Genomic DNA, 18,920 nt, shown 5'->3' on the forward strand with positions numbered 1-18,920 from the left:
GCATCAAAAGCCTGACAGATAGCCAACTAACATTTAAAAATAAATTAAAAGAATTTCTAGATGACAACTCCTACTCATTGGCTGAATTTTTAGATATAAATTAAGGGGGGGGGGGGGGAAACAACTTAAACATTAGTGTCATGCAATATTTTGTGTGATGTAATATCTTGTACAGACATCTTTAAAGAGAGAGAGAGAGAGAGAGAGAGAGAGAGAGAGTGAGAGAGTGAGAGTGAGAGTGAGAGAGTGTGTGTGTGTGTGTGTGTGTGTGTGTGTGCGTGTGTGTGTGTGTGTGTGTGTGTGTGTGTGTACATAGATATTTCACTGCCTTTAAGCAAATAAGTTATTTGCAATTTTCTCTTTATTGCTTTTAAATGCTGTGTCCTTCTATTTTAGTAAAAACACAGAATGAAATGGAAACCGCAGACAGAGCTGAAGGTGATGAACTGGAAGTAGAGCAAGAATCTTGGTGGAGAAAAAAGAAAAAGGACTTCGACAGGTCAGCTGTACATTATGTACTCATATTATTTGTATCTTTGAGCAAAGTTAAATAATTTTATCACTCCTTCCATTTTCATTGATTTTTTAATGTGTCATGTACTGTGATCCTTTAGAAAAGGGATGTAAAATTCCCATACAGCCGGCAGCATATTCAGTCATATATTAACTTGTTTCTAAAGTAAAAAAAAAAAAAAAAGAACACGTTAACTACCTCTAAAATACCTTATAAAGTTACAGTTGAAAAATGAATCAAAACAGAACACACCATTTTCAATATATATGAATGCTCGAGAATTTTATCAGTATTTCCAATACATACCCCCTAGGGGGCTCGCCACTCTTTGGTGGGTTTGTGCTTCACTACCACAGGGCGCCAGCCTTTGTAGGACTTTTTCCCTTCCGTGCTGTATGTCTATCCTCTTGCTATTCTTTCTCCCCTCCCTTGGGGAACGTGTCTGGGGTATTATTGGGAATGTTTTGCATTCTGTCACTGACCTGCAAACAGTCTCAACTTTCTTTTTGGCTCCCTTTTCCTTTCTTTGTTTCCCTTCTCCTCTTGTTCCTCCGCTTCGTTATTTGAGGATTCTCTTTTTTCTTCTTCCTCCCTGTGTGCCCCTGAAGGCCAGCCCATGTGTATGATGTGTAAAAGGTGACTGGGTAACGCATAATTCCCAGCCCCGGGTTGACAGATAGGGTTCGCACATACCCCCTGGTACAGGTCAGGCCCAGGGAGGGGGAATTGCCTGAGCTTTAACCTTCCCAAACTGCCCATTGGTCCCTCCGTCAGGTGTTTGGGAGGTGTGAACAATCACCTATGGCAGGTGTGCCCCCTTGTAAAGAGGGCCCCTAGTTGCAAGGAGTGTGCCATTGGAGATGCTGGCAATCATGGGGGATTTCCTCACGATGAGTCAATCATCCTCTCCATCGACTTTGATGAAACATAAACGTAATGAGGCTACTGATTTGTAGACCCTTCCCGCTGCACACGGTTCCTTGTGGTATCTCGTACTGAAGACGGCCAGTCCTTCACCACAGTCGATGCATTTATTATTCAGAAAGGTGTTGATGCCATTGTTGGTCCTGTGAAATCCTGTTCTCATTTATGGAATGGCACTTTGCTTTTGGAGACAGCTTCTGATTCTCAAGCACAACAACTACTTGCTGCCTTGCTTCTCCATGGCTACCCTGTTCGTGTCAAGTCACATAGAACTTTGAATTCTTCCTGTGGTGTAGTTTACACCAGGCTTCTTGATGGTCTAACCGAGGCTGAAATACAATCTTACCTCTCTGATCAGGGTGTCATTGCTGTCCATTGTGTAATGAAAATGGTCGATTCCTCCTTGGTGCCCACCCGCACTGTTTCCTCACATTTGATAGGGTGGTGCTGCTGTCCAAGATTAAAGCAGGCTATGAAATCATCACAGTCTGGCAGTACATTCTGAATCCAATGCGCTGCTACCAGTGTCATCAGCTCAATCACACTAGAACATCTTGTTGACACCCAGCAACCATACCACCTCCTTCCAGGATTTTCCTGTGTATCTAGATGAGTGGGCTGTTCAAGAGATTTGGGTAAAGGAAAAAGTGCCTTGTGGAGCTGCTCGCAAGTTATTGGCAAGTCGCAAACCCTGTGTTCTCCTGTTTGGCAGCTAATGCGACCTCTAATTTGGCTGAAAAGTTGTGAAATCAACAAGTGTCAAGGTAGCATTGCCATTCTCCATTCCCGCTGTGCTAAGCTACCCACTACACAACTGGCAGGCAGTAAAGGACAGAAGGAGTACTCCCGAGAAGACTTCCTCCATCCCTCCAGCCAAACAACACTCAAGTCTTCCTCTAACCAGAAGGGCTTGAAGAAGTCTGCTAAAGACAAACAGTCTTCTCCTTTACAGACTCAAAGATCCTGCTTGAAGGCATCACCACATGGTCACTTAGCCTGGCCGGCCTCTGTCTCGCTGGTGTCCACCACCAACCGTTTTTCAGCATTGGACTCCACAAACCAACCGCACAAGCACGCCGATGCTCCTGTGAACCCCATGGAGCAGGATCCTCCTGCTTCTGTGCCCTGTAGTAGTGACTCTCCACCGGCTGTGCCTTGGCAGCCACCGAGTTGAAACCCCTACATCTCTTACTCCTCATGACTGTCCTCCAATGGAACATTCACGGCCTTTGGTCCCACAAAGAAGATTTACAAATGATTCTAGCATTGCATCATCTCCATGTACTCTGCCTTCAGGAAATGAAATTACACCCTCAAGACCGCTTTGAGCTTTCACATTACTTACCAGTTCATTTTGACCTTCCCCCTGAGGTCGGCATTCCATCTCGTGGGGGCATTATGCTACTCATACAGGATGACCTTCATACGAGGTGCATTCAAGTTCTAAGGCCACCGATTTTTTTTCTCCAGACTGGAAAGAGATAGAAACATGGGCATTGTTTGAAAATGAGGCCGCATTCATTGTCAATACGTCCCAGAGATGGCAGCACCATATGGCAGATGGAATTTTACTGCCAGCGGCAAGAATGAGAACTGTTTTAAATACTTAAAATTGCGACGTTTTCCCTACTTGAACAGCGTGCAATCATTCGTTTTCTGAATTTGCGTGGTGTGAAACCAATTGAAATTCATCGACAGTTGAAGGAGACATGTGGTGATGGAGTTATGGATGTGTCGAAAGTGCATTCATGGGTGCGACAGTTAAATGGAGGCAGAACATCGTGTGACAACAAACCAAAGCAATCTCGGGCTCGCACAAGCCGGTCTGACGACATGATCGAGAAAGTGGAGAGAATTGTTTTGGGGGATCGCCGTATGACTGTTGAACAGATCGCCTCCAGAGTTGTCATTTCTGTGGGTTCTGTGCACACAATCCTGCATGACGACCTGAAAATGCGAAAAGTGTCATGCAGGTGGGTGCCACGAATGCTGACGGACGACCACATGGCTGCCCGTGTGGCATGTTGCCAAGCAATGTTGACACGCAATGACAGCATGAATGGGACTTTCTTTTCGTCGGTTGTGACAATGGATGAGACGTGGATGCCATTTTTCAATCCAGAAACAGAGCGCCAGTCTGCTCAATGGGAGCACACAGATTCACCGCCACCAAAAAAATTTCGGGTAACCGCTAGTGCTGAAAAAATGATGGTGTCCATGTTCTGGGACAGCGAGGGCATAATCCTTACCCATTGCATTCCAAAGGGCACTACAGTAACAGGTGCATCCTACGAAAATGTTTTGAAGAACAAATTCCTTCCTGCACTGCAACAAAAACGTCCGGGAAGGGCTGCGCGTGTGCTGTTTCACCAAGACAACGCATCCGCACATCGAGCTAACATTACGCAACAGTTTCTTCGTGATAACAACTTTGAAGTGATTCCTCATGCTCCCTATTCACCTGACCTGGCTTGTAGTGACTTTTGGCTTTTTCCAACAACAAAAGACACTCTCTGTGGCCGCACATTCACCAGCCGGGCTGCTATTGCCTCAGCGATTTTCCAGTGGTCAAAACAGACTCCTAAAGAAGCCTTCACCACTGCCATGGAATCATGGCGTCAGCATTGTGAAAAATGTGTACGTCTGTAGGGCGATTACTTCGAGAAGTAAAGCCAGTTTCATTGATTTCAGGTGAGTAGTTAATTAGAAAAAAATTCGGAGGCCTTAGAATTTGAATGCACCTCTTAGTCAACCCACCTCCCTGACTACCTGTCTCCAAGCTGTTGCCGTTTCCCTTTTCCTTCGCCACCTGACTTTCTCCTTCTGTACCATTTATGTACCTCCATCTTTCAATGTCACCAGAGAGACTTCCTTCAGCTTATTGGGCTGATACCTCCCCCATTTTTGCTACTCAGTGACTTTAATGCACATCATCCCCTTTGAGGTTCTTCCAGGACCTGTCAGAGAGATGCTCTCTTGGCTGACCTTCTTAACCAACTCAACTTCTTCTGCCTCAACACTGGAGCACCCTCTTTCCTTTCTGACTCCTCGCACACCTATTCCCATTTGGACCTATTCTTTTGCACTCCCAAGCTTGCCCATCGTCTTGAGTGGTTCGTTCTTTCTGATGTATACTCAAGCGACCATTTCCCGTGTGCTCTCCATCTGCTGACTCCTACCCCATCCACATGCATGCCCAAATGGCGGCTCACTAAGGCTGACTGGCAGCTTTAGTCCTCCTTGGCGACCTTCACAGAACAAGATTTCCTCAGTTGTGATGACCAGGTGGACTATCTCGCCAACGTTATCCTTACAGCTGCAGAATGTTCCATTCCTTGCACTTCCTCTTTACCACATTGTCTCCAAGTCCCTTAGTGGACTGAGGCATGCTGCAATGCAGTTCGCACACAGAGACATGCTCTCCACATTTTTAACTGCCACCCTACGCTTGAAAACTGCATTCATTATAAACAGATGCATGCAAAGTGTCGTCGAGTTCTTCAGGATAGCAAAAGAGCTATTTGGATTTCATTCACTAGTTCTTTTAACAATTCCACACCTTCCTCTGTTGCGTGGGCCAACCTCTGATGGCTCTCGGGAACTGAGATCCATACTCCCATATTCAGCCTGACAGTAGGTGCCGATGTCATTGTGGATCCTGTTTCTATCTCCAACACCCTGGGCTGCCATTTTGTGGAAGTTTCAAGCTCTTCCCACTATCACCCTGCCTTCATCCATGGGAAACGAGTGGAGGAGTCTTGGGCGATAACCTTCTCTTCTCCGAATCATGAGTGCTATAATGCCACCTTCACTATGAGGGAGCTAGATCATGCTCTCAGTTCATCCCGGTCTTCTGCCCCAGGGCCAGGTGCAATTCACATTCAGATATTGCAGCACCTCTCTCTTGCAGGCAAGCACTTTCTGCTTAACACATACAACTGCATCTGGGCTGAGGGCACATTTCCTGGACGCTGGCATGAAGCGACCATACCTAAGCCCGGTAAGGACAAAAAACTTCCCTCTAGCTACCACTCCATCTCTGTTACTAGTTGCATCTGGAAGGTGATGGAATGTGTGATTCGTGCGCAGTTGGTGTGGTGGCTCGAGTTTCACCATTTACTCACGAATGCACTGTGTGGATTTTGAGTGCATTGTTCAGCAGTTGACCATCACATTACTTTGTCCACCCATGTCATGAATGGTTTTTGGTGGAAATCCCAGACTGTGGCCATGTTTTTAGATTTGGAGAAGGCCTACAACATCTGCTGGAGAACTGGTATTCTTTGTACTCTTTACATGTGGGGTTTCTGTGGGCGCCTGCCCTGTTTTCTTTGGGCATTTTTACAAGACCAAGTTTTCAACGTGTGTTCTGCGTTTTAGGGCACCTTCATTCAGGAAAATAGTGTGCCTCAGGGTTCTGTCCTGAACGTTATCCTCTTTGCTATTGCCATTAACCCTATAGTGGCCTGTCTCCCACAAGGCGTCTCCGGCCCCCTTTTTGTCAATGATTTTGCCATCTATTGCAGTTCTCCACAGACCAGTCTCCCTGAGTGGCGTCTTCAGTGCTGTCTTCATCATCTTCATTCCTGGAGCATCACCAATGGCTTTCACTTTCCCAGTGACAAAAGCATCTGTATGAATTTCTGGTCTCGCAAATGGTTTTTCCCACCATCTCTACATCTTGGGCCTGTTGCCCTTCTGTTCATTGACACTATGAAATTCCTGGGGTTCATGCTTGATAGGAAACACTCTTGGTCATCCCATGTCTCTTACCTGGCAGCCCACTGTATGCAGTCCCTCCGTGTCCTGTGTGTCCTCAATGGTACTTCTTGGGGTGCCAATCTAACCACCCTCCTCTGTTTGTACTGGTCCCTGTAATGGCCTGTCTCCTGCCGGGCATCTCCAGCTCCCTTTTTGTCGATGATTTTGCCATCTATTGCAACTCTCCATGGACCTGTCTCACTGAGCGCATCTTCAGCAATGTCTCAACCATCTTTACTCATTGAGCATCAACAACAGCTTTCACTTTATCACTGACAAAACCGTTATATGCATTTCTGGTGGTGCAACTGGTTTCTTCTACCATCTATACATCTTGGGCCTTTGCTCTTCTGTTCGTTGATATTATGAAATTCCTGTGGCTCATGCTAGATGGGAAACTTTCTTGGTCCTCCCACATGTCTTACCTGGCTGCCTGCTGTATGCAGTCTCTCAATGTCCTGTGTGTCCTGAGTGATACTTCCTGGGGAGTGGATTGGACCACCTTCCTCCATTTATACCAGTCCCTTGTCCGTTCGAAACTCGACTATGGGTGCCTTGTTTATGCGTCTGCACGCCCATCCCTTTTACACTGTCTTAACACTATCCATCACCATGGCATCTGTTTGGCCATGGTTGCCTTTTACACCAGCCCAGTTGAGAGTCTGTATGCTGAATCTTCTGAACTACCAATGTCCTACTGCTGTTACTTTCACTTCAGCAGGTATGCGTGCCCTTTGTCTGCCATGCATGGCCACCCCTCGTATGCCTCCTCCTTTGACGATTCCTTAGATCGTTAGTATAAGGCTCGTACCTCTTCTCTGTTACCTCCTGGAGTCCACTTTCGCCACTTGCTACGGTAGCTTAAATTCACGCTACCTGCAACTTTCCCAGTGGGTGTGAACCCCTCACTACCTTGGGTTCATGAAGGGGGCCAATGCTGACGTTGGCCTTCATTCACTTTGTAAGGACACTGCTGCAGCCTCAATCTATCGCCTTCAGTTTCATGACCTTCACATGGAACTTAGCGATAGTACCTTTGTATACACTGCTGGCTCTCGGACTGACCGTGGGGTCGCGTGTGCCTTCGTCATTGGCACCCATGTCTTTTGATATCAGCTTCTGGCACACTCCTCAGTATTTGCAGCTGAGCTTTTTGCCTTGTATCAGGCCACGGAGTACATCCAGTGACACAGCCTTCCCAATTGTGTCCTCTGCACAGACTCACTCAGTACCCTCCAAAGTTTCTGTGTGCTGTACACTGCTCATCCCTTAGTGCGGCAGGTCCAGGAAAACTGTCACTTGCTCACTCTTGGTGGAGCCAATGTCATGTTTCTGTGGGTCCCTGGTCATGTTGGTATGCCAGGAAATGAGGCTGCTGACACTGCTGCCGAGGCTGCAGTCCTCATACCTCGTCCCACGAGTACCTCTATTCCCTCCAATGATCTCTGCATTGCCGTCTGTCAGGAGGTGGTGTCCCTTTGGCATCGCCAATGGTTCTCCCTTCATGGGAAAAAGCTTCAGCTTATTAAGCCTCTCCCGGCATCTTGGATGACCTCCTCTCAGTCCTCCCGCCACGAGGCTGTATATTGGGCACTGCCTTTTTAGCCATCATCATTTGCTGATTTGCTTAGTGGTGCTGCCCCTCCACTTTGTAGACATTACGCCCAAATTTTAACTGTTTGCCACTTCCTGCTGGAATGCCCTTTTTTTACCAATTTATATTCAAGCTTGGCTTTGCCATCTGATTTATTAGCCGTTTCAGCAAATGACACACGTTTTACTTTTTATCTGCCGAAGTGCCCTGAAACAAAACAAGGCAATACATATATTTTTTTCCAGTAGTGGAAGAATCAAAGTGTTGAACAGAAACTAGTTCACAGCAAGCAGCTTTACAGTTAATATTATAAAGTCTTATATTATGGAACTGCAAACAAATATAAATGATTTAAGGTTACTAAAAGTAGAGATCACTGTCCAAGAACTACATAAGGGTCATTGGTTGAAATTCCTAGGCATGTAGAGATGGGGCAAGTAAAGGAAAAACTATGACAATTCGTTACAAGAATTTCTTAATGATAATATGACAGTCTGAGCAAGAAAGTAAGTGGCCAAAATGTTTTGTTATTTAAGATTAGAAGTTTTATATCTAATAAATGACTGTAAAAATTATTCTCTCTGGACTGATGACCTCAGAAGTTAAGTCCCATAGTGCTCAGAGCCATTTATTCTCTCTTTTTACAGTAATACTGTTGTTAGGCTACACACAGTCTCTGTAAGTTATAGGTTAATAATTATTGTTTGTGTAATCCACCATGAATGAGCCTCTGATCAATCAAAATGTTCACTGAAAGCTGTTCAGACATGTTTCCCATGTTCTGCATAATTTTTGCTAGTATTTTGCAAGGCAAGACGCTAAATCACAATGCATGAGAGGTCCATATGATCAGGCACCACCATGTTCGCTATAAATGCAGAGTTATAACTGATGCTTCCTAGTCATAATGATAGAGTAATATCATTATGCCATTCCTAGCCTCATGCTTCCACACAATACTTGATGCAATATTATTTTTGTCAATAATATTAAGCAGGTGAGGGCTGTCTGGTGGTATTTGGGGTTGACTGAATGTAGAATGAACTGTACAGTTCACAGCCATAATATTACACTGTCCAGATACATTAATGTGACCATCTGTCAGAAGCCTGAATAACTACCTTTTGCAGCACAGAACACTGCAAGACATGGAGGAAGAGAGTCTGTGAAGTTTTGGAAGGTACAGACAGGGATGTGGAGCCATGCCAACTCCTGTGCTTTGGCCAGCTATGTTACATTTCTCGACAGAGGATCCATGTTGCGAATAGTCCAACCAATGTTGTCCCAAAGATTTTCAATTGGTTTTGTGTCTTGGGAAGTTGGTGGCAATGGGAGTATGCTAAACTCATCCTGGTGCTCTTCAAACCATGCCTATACACTGTGAGCTGTGTGATATGTTGTATTTTCCTGCTAGTAGATGCCATTGTGCCAAGAAGAAACAGACTGCATGTAGGGCTTAACTTGGTCTCCAAGGACAGGTGAATATTTGCATTGATCCATTGTGTTTTTCAGAATTATGAGATCACTCAGGGAATGCCTAAAGAACACTTCCAAGACCATAGTGCTCCCTTCTCTGGCTTGAACCCTTCTGACGATTGTTGCAGGACCATCACACCAGTGGTCATCTGTCCAATGGAACATAAAACATGATTCATCTGAAAAGACCACCTCTTGCCACTCAGTAGTGATCCAATTGTGGTACTGGCATGCAAATTGAAGCATTCATCACTGATGGACAGCAGTCACCATGGGTGTGTGGACCAGGTGCAGAGGCCCATATGCAGCAACATTTGCAGAACGGTCATTGAGGAGACACTGTTGGTAGCTCCTATGTCCATCTGGGCAATCATTTGCTAAACAGTGGCACATGTATTTTCCTGTACACATCTCCACAGCTGTTGTTGAGTCCTTTCATCTATGGATTGTGGTGCAGGACAATTGCCTCACTGCCAGTTTTGGATAGCACCATTTTGCCATACATTGTATACATAAATCACGGTGGCACGCAAACAGTTTACAAACTTAGCAATTAAGGAATGCTTCCTTCTTTGGCCTAAAGCCAGTGATGGTTTTATTTTGGAGGCCTGCATTACAACAATGTATGCACCGTTTTCTGCATCCCCCAAACACACTTCATATGCCCTCCACAGCTAGTCAATCTGTAAGTGGTTATTGCACTTTGATGTCAGACATAGGCAGTGGTCACATTAATGTGATTAGACAGTGTAGGTACAAAAATAATACACAAATTATGCATAACTCTTACAATTAACATTGCTGTTTTATAGGCTGGTGCAGAAGTCTATAAGTTACATGCTGGTAGCAGACATCAGGAAGGAAATTGATAATCCACTGATATTCAAAAACTAAGTAAATAAGTAGCTAATTAGCTATTCCTTCCATATTTCATGAGAGTATCTTGTCTCAGATGTGTAAAATCTAATGTTGTGTGAAACACGAACAGCTGTTAGCTTGAGTTTCTTAGAAGTAGATACCTTAGGGGTTGCAAAGCAACTCAAATCACTTGATACGGGCAAGTCTTCAGGTCCAGATTGTATACCGATTAGGTTCCTTTCAGATTACGCTGATACAATAGCTCCCTACTTAGCAATCATATACAACTGCTCATTCACCGATAGATCTGTACCTACAGATTGGAAAATTGCGCAGGTCACACCAGTGTTTAAGAAGGGTAGTAGGAGTAATCCATCAAACTACAGACCTATATCATTGACGTTGGTTTGCACTAGGGTTTTGGAGCATATACTGTATTCAAACATTATGAATCACCTCAAAGGGAATGATCTATTGATACGCAATCAGCATGGTTTCAGAAAACATCGTTCTTGTGCAACCCAGCTAGCTCTTTATTCGCACGAAGTAATGACTGCTATCGACAGGGGATCTCAAGTTGATTCCGTATTTCTAGATTTCTGGAAAGCTTTTGACACCGTTCCTCACAAGTGACTTCTAATCAACCTGTGGGCCTATGGGGTATCATCTCGGTTGTGCGACTGGATTCATGATTCCCTGTCAGGAAGGTCACAGTTCATAGTAATAGACGGCAAATCATTGAGTAAAACTGAATTGATATCAGGTGTTCCACAGGGAAGCATCCTGGGACCTCTGCTGTTCCTGATCTATATAAATGATCTGGGTGACAATCTGAGCAGTTCTCTTAGCTTGTTCGCAGATGGTGCTGTAATTGACCATCTAGTAAGGTCATCCGAAGACCAGTATCAGTTGCAAAGCAATTTAGGAAAGATTGCTGTATGGTGTGGCAGGTGGCAGTTGATGCTAAATAATGAAAAGTGTGAGGTGATCCACATGAGTTCCAAAAGAAATCTGTTGGAATTCGATTACTCGATAAATAGTATAATTCTCAAGGCTGTAAATTCAACTAAGTACCTGGGTGTTAAAATTACGAACAACTTCAATTGGAAAGACCACATAGACAATATTGTGGGGAAGGCGAGCCAAAGATTGCGTTTCATTGGCAGGACACTTAGAAGATGCAACAAGTCCACTAAAGAGACAGCTTACACTACACTCGTTCATCCTCTGTTAGAATATTGCTGCGCGGTGTGGGATCCTTACCAAGTGGGATTGACGGAGGACATCAAAAGGGTGCAAAAAAGGGCAGCTCATTTTGTATTATCACGTAATAGGGGGGAGAGTGTGGCAGATATGATACGCGAGTTGGGGTGGAAGTCATTAAAGCAAAGATATTTTTCGTCATGGCGAGATCTATTTACGGAATTTCAGTCACCAACTTTCTCTTCTGAATGCGAAAATATTTTGTTGGTCCCAGCCTACATACAAGGGTTGTTTTTTAAGTAAGGGCCGTTCGCGCATATAGTCCCCTAGTTCGCGCGGATGCCGCAACAAGCCACCGCGCCAGTTGCCGGCATCCTTGCCATTCACACTGATGCAAGTTGCAGCTCTGTAGCTGAGGTGTACGCATCGCTGTGCTACTTTATAATGTTTACGATTATTGAATCGCCCGCCACGTGTGGGATAAGGTCAGTGATAAATTTTTTGGCTGCGAGAAGCCTATCAGCTGCAGAAATTCATCGTCAGTTAACAGAAGCTTATGGCTTGAATGCAATGAGTGAAGGTAAAGTGCGTCAATGGGTTAGAGAGTTTAAAAATGGCTGTCAAAACATCCATGATGAAGAACGCTCAGGCTGGCCCTCTGTGATCACTGATGATTTGGTGGCTGCAGTCGAAACAAAGATTCGTGAGGACAGAAGATTCACAATTTCCACTCTTTCTTTGGAATTTCCACAAGTTTCAAGATTGGTTTTGTACAAAATTGTGTCTGAAAACCTAAACTTTAAGAAACTGTGTTCTCGGTGGGTACCCAGACTCCTCACAGAGGACTACAAAGGGAAGAGATTTGCCACTTCATTGGACTTTTTGATTTGTTACGAGAAAGAAGGGGATGACATGTTGAGTCAAATTGTCACTGGAGATGAAACATGGGTATCCCATATCACTCCCGAAAGAAAGCGACAATTGATGGAATGGCGACACACAACCTCACCCGTCAAGGTCAAAGCCGAACAGACGCTGTCAAAGCGCAAGATTATGGCAACTGGGACCAGTGCGGTGTTTTGCTAGTGGACTTTATGCCACGAGGAATGACAATCAACTCGGATGCCTACTGTGCAACTCTAAAGAAGCTCCGCAGAGCAATTCAAAACAAAAGGCGCGGCATGCTGACAAAAGGAGTTTTGCTCCTGCATGATAATGCTAGGCCTCACACCTCTCAAAAGACTCTGGATTTGATTGATTCTTTTGGCTGGGGAGTTTTGGACCATGCACCATGCACCATGCACCATACAGCCCTGACCTGGCTCCTATCGATTTTCACCTTTTCCAGTACCTGAAACACCATCTTGGTGGGCAGCGCTTCAATGACGACGATGAAGTGAAAGCAGCCGTGAACTTTTGGCTGTTGGAGCAGGCAGCCGAATTCTTTGAAGAGGGAATTAAAAAATTAGTTGTACGGTATGAAAAGTGCTTAAATAAACAAGGCAACTATGTAGAAAAATAGGTAAAAGTGTTTAGAATCAGAAAATAAAAGTTTTTTTACAAAAGTATTTGTATTTTTTTTTAAAATAAAAACGGCCCTTACTTAAAAAACAACCCTCATAGGTAGGAATTATCATCAAAATAAAATAAGAGAAATCAGAGCTCAAACAGAAAGGTTTAGTTGTTCGTTTTTGCCGCACGCTGTTCAGAAGTGGAATGGTAGAGAGATAGTATGATTCTGGTTCGATGAACCCTCTGCCAAGCACTTAAATGTGAATTGCAGAGTAATCATGTAGATGTAGACCTAAACATTGCCATCATATAGGCAGCTGATAGTGTTCTATGTAAACTGATGTAAATGCTTTGGTTGAAATGTTTGAGAATGCCATGGCTTCTCCTCTTCCACTATTCAGCTGTTATTTTTATCTGAGTAGCTATCTTTATGCTAATATACATATATAAAGCAATCTAGAAGTAATTCCCACAGTTACGGGTTGGGGTGAATTAGCACAAGTCACAATTGATGTTTAGCACACTTTAGATAAGTTGAGAAGTTGCTTTCAGTGGATGCTTCTGCCTCTTAGTTTATAGCTTAACTTGTTCCACATCCTGAAAAGCTCTCTTTCTTGCTGTAGTTTACAGGACACAGTGTATGAATGTGTAAATGAATGTGTAAATGAATGAATTACCACATTCACCACCACTGTCTGTCCTCTTCGAATGCATAGGTGCATTGTCAATTTTCTGGCAAATTTAAAGACTAATTACACAGTAGTCAAGCATCTTAGAGGTACACATGTAGCATCATTTTAAAAACCATACGTCATAGATTAGGAAATATGCTTGTTTATAAATATGTATGCATCAATACTGATATATTAGCATTAAAAGAACATAAAAATCTCTTCCCCAGCAAAAGTTTTGCATTTGCTTACAAAGATTTCAAGTGGAAATAAAAACAAAAAATCACAAGAGCACATTTATTTCATATTTTATGAAAAAATGATTATATGTAATTTATACATAGTTTACTTCCAAATGGTAATCATGAAAACATTGTAGTACACAATGTCCAACATTGCAGTTTTTGCAACACAATCTGCTTTCTTTCTTTATCCGCTTGTCAGTCTCTTTCTTTCTATTTCACAGCAAACTGTACAGTAGCATGTGGTGTTTACTTTGTTTTCAGTGGGTGGTACCTTTTCTAAAAACCTGTGACCAAAATTTCTATATAGGCTAGTGGCTGGTGTTAGTTCTGATGATTGAATGTCTCCTCCTGCAGCTACCAAATCTGTGCCAACTTTTCTTATAAATTTCCCTAGAGATATCTAGCTGATATGTAGCTGAAGCTGTAGAAAGGGCACAACAATCTTTCAAGGACTTGAAAAAGGTAGGGAAATTTTTAAAGAAAACGAAAGTTCTGTTGTTAGGTAGTTCCCATGGTAGAGGTGTTGGCCAACTACTGCAGAAAAATCTAGGTCCAGAGTACCAGGTCATAAACTTTTTAAAGCCTAGTGCAGATCTGGGTCAGGTAACAGAGGATGTATGTTGCTTATGCAAGGATTTCACAAAGGAGGATGCTGTGGTTATAGTGGGTGGTCCGGGAAATAGCATTGACAGAGACACTGAATATTCCATAGAGAGTTACCTGGTGAAGACAGCATCAGCAACGAAGTATACAAGTGTGGGATTTGTGTCTGTGTTGAGGTGCCACAATCGGCCTCATTTGAACTCTTCCGTTGGGAGGGTGAACTTGGAGTTGGAGTGGCTGGTTTGATTCCTGTGCATGCCATCGATAGGTGGGACTACACTAGGCATGGCCTTCACCTCAATCGGAAAGGGAAGGGAAAACTGTCTGGGTTTATTGCAGAAAACGTAAGGGGGGACACTGTCACAAGTGGAAAAATACCAGTGGTCACAGGTGTCAGAGGGGTACCTTTTTTAGGATATGGAGGGGGGAAAGAAAATGAGTTTTAAGAGAGATTGGCAGGCACACTCAGTTTGAGAAAACAGATGAACAGGACTCAGATTTTAGCATACAGCCTCCATTTAAACAATGTTTAACAGAAAGTAATCAGAAACTGCCATTTCATCTTTGCCAAAGCAGTTATAATCCCATTAGTATTCAGTATCAGTTATCTTTATTACACCAGAAAATTCTGGGACACAGAAATAAAGTTAATGAACTACTCATTTGTATTGATGAAATGAATTCATCTAACCAAATTGACATAATCTGACTCTCTGAACATAAAGTGACCACTGGTATAGATATCTTAGACATTTCAGGATTTAAGCTAGCTCCCTACTTCTGCAGAGTAGATATGGATGGAGGAGGAGTTGCCACATTTATTAAAAACTATCATAAATTCAAGAACATTGACATTAATAAATTCTGTTTAGAGCAGCATCTAGAAGCATGTACAACAGAAGTAGAGTTTCATAACATATCCTATACAATAGTAACTATTTACCGAGCACCTGCAGGAAATTATAATCTATTCATAAATCATCTAGAAGCTCTTTTGGGTTATTTAACAGAAAGAAACAAAGAAATTTTGATTGCTGGTGACTTTAATACAGATTTTCTAATGTAATCTTCCAGTAAACATTTACTGCAGTTAGTAATGTTGTCTTTGAATCTAACTCACACTGTAAACTTTCCAACTAGAATCACTAAATCCTCAAGGACAGCCATTGATAACATTTTTATAGACAAATCAAAGGAACAAAATCATATCATAAAACCTGTAATAAATGGACTATCAAATCATGACATGCAGCTCCTTGTTTTAGATGTAAATTCTAAGCAGATTATCAAGACTGCTAAATCTGAGTACAGGAGAGTAGTCAATCAACTAAAAATTGAGTGTTTTAGAAAACTGCTAAAAGATATGAACTGGAAAGATGTTTATAGTGCTCATGACACAAATGAAGAATATAAGACATTCATGAACAATGTCAGTATCATGTTTGAAAACTGTTTTCCTCTAAAAGTTACTCAAATTAAACAGAAGTCTATAATAAAACCATGGATTACACAAGGAATAAAGATTTCCTGTAAGACAAAAGGAAAATGTATCTGTCAACCAAGAACAGCTCCAATGCTGATGATTTAGCTAAATACAAGGAATACTGTAAAATATTTAAAAAAGTAATTCAGACATCTAAACAAATGCACTACGAGAAAAAGATAGCAATGTCAGGGAACAAAATAAAAACAGTATGGGATATAGTGAAAGAGGAGACTGGTAGAATCAGAAAGGAACAGGAGTAAATAGCATTAAGGGTAGATGACACATTAGTAACTGATGGGCATAGTGTGGCAAATCTATTTAACAAGTACTTTATATCCGTTACTGATAGAATGGAATTGTCAGGATAGGTAAATAATGCCCTTGAATATCTGGAACTAGCCTTTACAAATAGCTTCAGGTACATGAATATGTCACTCACTTCACCAAAAGAAATAACTTCCATAATAAAATCTTTAAAAACAAAGCATTCTAGTGGTTATGATTAAATATCAACAAAGTTAATTACAGCATGTTCTTGTGAGTTTAGTACAATTCTAAGTTACTTGTGTAACCAGTCAATTATAACTGGGACATTTCCTGACTGGCTAAAATATGCAGATGTTAAGCCTCTATTCAAGAAAGGGGATAAAGAGATACCATCAAACTACAGAATGATTTCACTTTTGCCAGCTTTCTCAAAAATTTTAGAAAAAGTAATGTACAGGCAGCTTCTCAACCATCTGACCACAAATAACATATTATCAAGAACACAGTTTGGATTTTTGAAGGGTTCCGATATCGAGAAGGCTATTTACACCTACAGTGAAAATGTACTTAATTCATTAAATAACAAATTACAAGCAGCAGGTATTTTCTGTGATTTGTCAAAGGCATTTGATTGTGTGAACCACAACATTCTTTTAAATAAATTAGAATTCTATGGTGTCACAGACAGTGCTGCAAAATGGTTCAAGTCATACTTTGCTAACAGGAAACAAATTAAGTCATCAGTCATCATCAGAATGGGAAGAAATTACATGTGGTGTCCCATACGGATCCATCTTAGGGCCATTGCTTTTTCTTGTGTACATTAATGATCTCTCATCAGTTACACTGCCAGAAGCAGAGTTAATTTTGTTTACAGATGATACAAGTATTGCAATAAATAGTATGCTGAGTGTAGTTCTAGAAAGATCTGCTAATGGTATTTTCATGGATATTAATAAATGGTTTAAAGCCAACTCACTGATATTAACCTTCGAAAAGACTCACTATATGCAATTCAGAACCTGCAAGAGATTTCCACCCAGCATATGCATAAAGTATGAAGAAGAGCAGATAGAAGAGGTTGACAGTCTTAAATTCCTGGGGTTACAACTTGATACTGATTTCAGTTGGGAGGAGCACACAACAGAACTGCAAAAACACCTTAACAAATCTGTATTTGCAATTTGAGTGTTAGCAGACATAGGTGACATAAAAATGAAAAAGCTTGCATACTTTGCCTACTTTCATTCCATAATGTCATATGGTATAATATTTTGGGCTAACTCTTAAATTCAAACAAAAGTTTTCAGAGTCCAAAAGCGTGTAATACATATTATTTGTGGAGTAAATTCATGGATGTCCTGTAGAAACCTCTTCAAAGAACTGGGTATACTAACTACTGCCTCTCAGTATATTTACTCCTTAATGAAATTTGTCCAAAATAACATATCTCTTTTTACAACAAACAGCTCAGTTCATACATACAATACCAGGAACAAAAATGATCTGCACAAGGACTTAAAAGCACTTACTTTAGTTCAAAAAGGGGTCCACTACTCAGGAACTCTCATCTTCAATAATTTGCCAGCAAAAATAAAAAATTTAGTTACAAATAAAGATCAGTTTAAAAGGAGCCTGAAAGACTTACTAGTGGCCAACTCCTTCAACTCCATTGATGATTTTTTTAATAGAAACAAATGATGTATTGTATATATTCATACTATTAGTATTGTTATTTCAGCTTTAAAAAAAATGAAACCTTTCACAGTTGAAAGTAGAAATATGTGACAGAAAAGTTTTTTCTACCACTTCATCATTTTGCTTGCTAATGTGTAGTAGCTGTAAGGCTGATGGACACGGTCTAAACCAGTCTTTTTCATATTATAATCTGTGATAATGTTTGGTTTTATTGTTCTTGTAAAACCTTCTTTTGAATGTACAGAGATCTGTTTGGTGGTTGCCTGATGTTTTGTGGATAAGAAATATACATTAAAAAATTTAATTTTGCTTCAGCTTCCTTGTTTTGAAGCCTGTTGGTAGGCTCTTTCTGTCCTTTATGAGAGTTTCAGTACATAGTTTCTTATGTTTGTACACCATGTTCAGTACATGCATACTTGTAAGTTGACTCCTGCTGCATCTAGTGGACATAATATGAACTACTGCAGCAGCGGGCAGTTGTATAGCATGCGGGAAAACACATTTCAGTGAGTGGAAAAGCTGGGTCCTTATGGGATATGAGTGCCATCCACATGGATATTATGTGCGTGACTGTATATCATATGGGCATAGTGCTGAATGTGTTAAAGAACAAATGAATATATGAATATAATTATTGTACTTGGAACAAAATACACACATCACTGAGGCAATAAGATAATCTGTGTCATCATTGTCACTAACAGGTATACAGGAGTGGCATAAAATTGGAACACTATTATGAGATCAATCGGTTGGTTGGCATTAGCAAATTCCAGCTCTCAAGAATAGCATATTAGGATATGCGACTGTTGCTGGTGAAGAATATCACAGTGCAGTTTATTTTTCCAAGCCACAAATTATATTTTATAGTGAATTTACATCTGGAGACCCCAGTACTTGAACTTTCCTGCATTTCTGAAACATTAATACTATATACTACCCTATTCCTTGCAATTTTCATCTACATCTATACTCCGCGAGCCACCTTACGGTGTGTGGCGGAGGGTACTTATTGTACCACTATCTGATCCCCCCTTCCCTGTTCCATTCACGAATTGTGCGTGGGAAGAACGACTGCTTGTAAGTCTCCGTATTTGCTCTAATTTCT

General features: G+C 41.7%; 1 protein-coding gene across 3 annotated transcripts in view; it reads left to right on the plus strand.

Moving 5' to 3' along the window:
* LOC126184668 (muscle calcium channel subunit alpha-1-like) overlaps nt 1-18,920 on the plus strand; it is a 601,154-nt gene that overhangs the window by 195,746 nt on the left and 386,488 nt on the right. For all 3 annotated transcript variants that reach the window (XM_049927151.1, XM_049927152.1, XM_049927153.1), the window contains exon 9: nt 397-499. In XM_049927151.1, the coding sequence (XP_049783108.1) occupies nt 397-499 (103 nt within the window). The remainder of the gene's footprint in view (nt 1-396; nt 500-18,920) is intronic.

Source organism: Schistocerca cancellata, chromosome 4, assembly GCF_023864275.1.
Source record: "Schistocerca cancellata isolate TAMUIC-IGC-003103 chromosome 4, iqSchCanc2.1, whole genome shotgun sequence".
Classification (NCBI taxonomy): Eukaryota; Metazoa; Arthropoda; class Insecta; order Orthoptera; family Acrididae; genus Schistocerca; species Schistocerca cancellata.